Source organism: Nerophis ophidion, linkage group LG15 (assembly GCF_033978795.1).
Source record: "Nerophis ophidion isolate RoL-2023_Sa linkage group LG15, RoL_Noph_v1.0, whole genome shotgun sequence".
NCBI lineage: Eukaryota > Metazoa > Chordata > Actinopteri > Syngnathiformes > Syngnathidae > Nerophis > Nerophis ophidion.
The window spans coordinates 6,496,996-6,499,495 of record NC_084625.1 but is presented as its reverse complement, the minus strand read 5'-3'; the positions used below and the strand labels follow the sequence as shown (position 1 = coordinate 6,499,495).

Sequence of the window (2,500 nt, the reverse complement as noted above, 5' to 3'; positions counted from 1 at the left end):
AAATCATAGCTGCTTACTGTTCTTTTTAGCATATTCAATAGCTTGGACCTTAAATCCTACTGAATAGCTCTTAATCTTCTTCCCTTTATGTGATTTCAAATGATTGAAATCAGCCTCCTCCATTTTGACGTGACGAGTTTGACCCGGTGGAAATTCTAGACATGCGCTAATAAAAATAACATTTTGCCAAACGAGTCCGACCCGGCGTTAATCCTGAGCGTAATCCTGAGAGTAATGCTAAGCATGCGCTAATTATTTTGTGCAACGAGTTTGACCCGGCAGTAAATCTAGGCAGGCGCATACTATATACAATTCAAGGAAATACGGTAGTCGATCTAAAGCTTGCACAAGTGGTGAAAGACTCATCGAAGCAACAAAATATAAATTGAAGTCGAAGTGAGGGAGTTTAAACTTTTTCCTCATGCTTGGTGCTGATAAGCCAGCTGCGCCATTGAAAAATCACTTTTGCACTACAAGGTTTTGGATTAAAGTGAGCACCGAGGTTGTTGAATAATAAGAATCCTCCTCACAGTGATTCTTACTCTGTTTTTGGTGTTGCAGGTTGGCTGTAAAACCAGCCTGGCGTTCCTCAACTACGCCATCATGGCCAACTTCTTTTGGCTCCTGGTGGAGGCGCTCTACCTGCACATGCTGCTGCTGGTCATCCACACCTGCGCCGCCCGCCTCTCAATCTACATGCTCATTGGCTGGGGTAGGAAGCACTTCTTCTGACCTGCACTTGAATGCAACATGGAGTTATTGTGTTGGCGTAAGATGGACTCCTCTATTGCTGAGGGTGTACTGCTGCTCCTGACGCGGTGCCAAAACAAGTCAGTGTGAACCAAACCTGCCGTTAGTCAGGGTGCCCGAGTGTTTTCACTCAGCCGCTTAGTGTGTAAAAGGTCGGCTCTTTCCGCCATCCATCATTGATACGAGCGAGTGATGCTGCCTGCCTGGCATCTTGCAAGTCTTGGCAGTGTAAACACTCTTTATCCCCTTCAGGAATCCCGTGCGTGTTCACGGTGGCGTGGATCTTGTGCCGGATCCACCTGGATGACACCTGGTGAGTCCTTATGGTACCTGCAGCGCTCTGTTATGGCTTTTTCATGTTGTGTGAGAAAATCTATCCACTTATGAGAGAAAAATGCGCTTTTAATGACTTCCAAAAAGGCTTTGCTACACATCTTAAAATTATTATGTAAATGACCCGTCAGTCCGCTATAGACCAACAGTACCACTTTGTACCACTGGGTGCGACAGAGAGCAAGAGTAAAGTCCAATAAATCATGGGTACTTTTTTCCACTACTGCACTTAAATATTAACACTGATTTAGTCATATTACTCTTGTTTTTAGGTGTATTACATAGTAATTATATGTAACTTATTTACAGCTTAACAAGATCTTTTCAAATGATATGAAATCATGTGTTAAGCACAACAATGATTAGGTCAGGCTGATTACAAAAACAAACACTAACTAAATATACTGCATATGAAGGGACTCATAAAAATAACTTGCATACAATTATTTAGTGGTAAAATAAATAAAAAGAGTTAAAATGTTATATTTAAAATTTAAGTTGAAGTAAAAATACAGCTTCACTACTTTGGTCATCATTTTTGCGCTGAAGAATCTTCCGTATGACTTTAGCTCCAGACTTCTTCTGTTTGTTTAAGATTGTTACTACTGCCACAAGTGGTAGACAAGTATATTGCAGGTGACAAAAATTTTTTGGGGGCGTCCCAACTATGGCAAAGACGTGTATTGCGAGAGTGTGGCCAAACTGTTTCAAAGTTGGCCCTTGAGATGTCATGAGTTCATCAGAGTATCGCTTCCCAGAGTGCTTTCGATTAATCTGAAATGCCCGGCGGTTTATGAATGCGACATATCTTATGGACAATATGTGTAAATCTTATCAATGACCCTTTGAAGTGATAGGGAATAGCACAACATTTACGAACAACACCACCAAAGTCTGCCTTATTAAAAACCTCTAAAGGCTTAGTGGCCACATGTGTGGACGACACCTTTTAGCTCTCATTTCCAAAATCGTGTACACTACTCAGTGAATCGCCCAGAATATTTGTTAGTTAAGATGGTGTCTCTCCAGGAGTAAGGGGACGTCGTCTGGGAAAGGCGGACGAACGGAGAAGGTGCTGGGTGGGTGTAAGGAACCGTGTAATTTGGCCTGTCGCCACCATCACGTCTCCATCTCATTGCTGCCTGGAGGGGCAATAGACTACAGACTGTGGTGAAGTTTTTTCACGTGAATATGATATATATATTTCTATTTTTTCTGTAAAGTAGAAACAAAACACAAAACAGTCCTAGTTACCTGAGATACTAAGTATGTCATTGTTTTGACTTAGTAAATATTGACTTACTAAGACAAAATAATGACTCAGTCGAATTAATGACTTACTGTAAATAAGCGTTTGCCATAAGTATTAGAAAAAAAGAGTTAAAAGTGAGGCCACATGCTGACATATGTTCAACTC

At 41.2% G+C, this 2,500-nt stretch overlaps 1 protein-coding gene across 2 annotated transcripts in view; it reads left to right on the top strand.

The window, feature by feature from the left end:
* LOC133569149 (vasoactive intestinal polypeptide receptor 2-like) overlaps nt 1–2,500 on the top strand; it is a 44,012-nt gene that overhangs the window by 31,659 nt on the left and 9,853 nt on the right. For both annotated transcript variants that reach the window (XM_061921326.1, XM_061921327.1), the window contains exons 7-8: nt 562–712; nt 1,003–1,063. In XM_061921326.1, the coding sequence (XP_061777310.1) occupies nt 562–712; nt 1,003–1,063 (212 nt within the window). The remainder of the gene's footprint in view (nt 1–561; nt 713–1,002; nt 1,064–2,500) is intronic.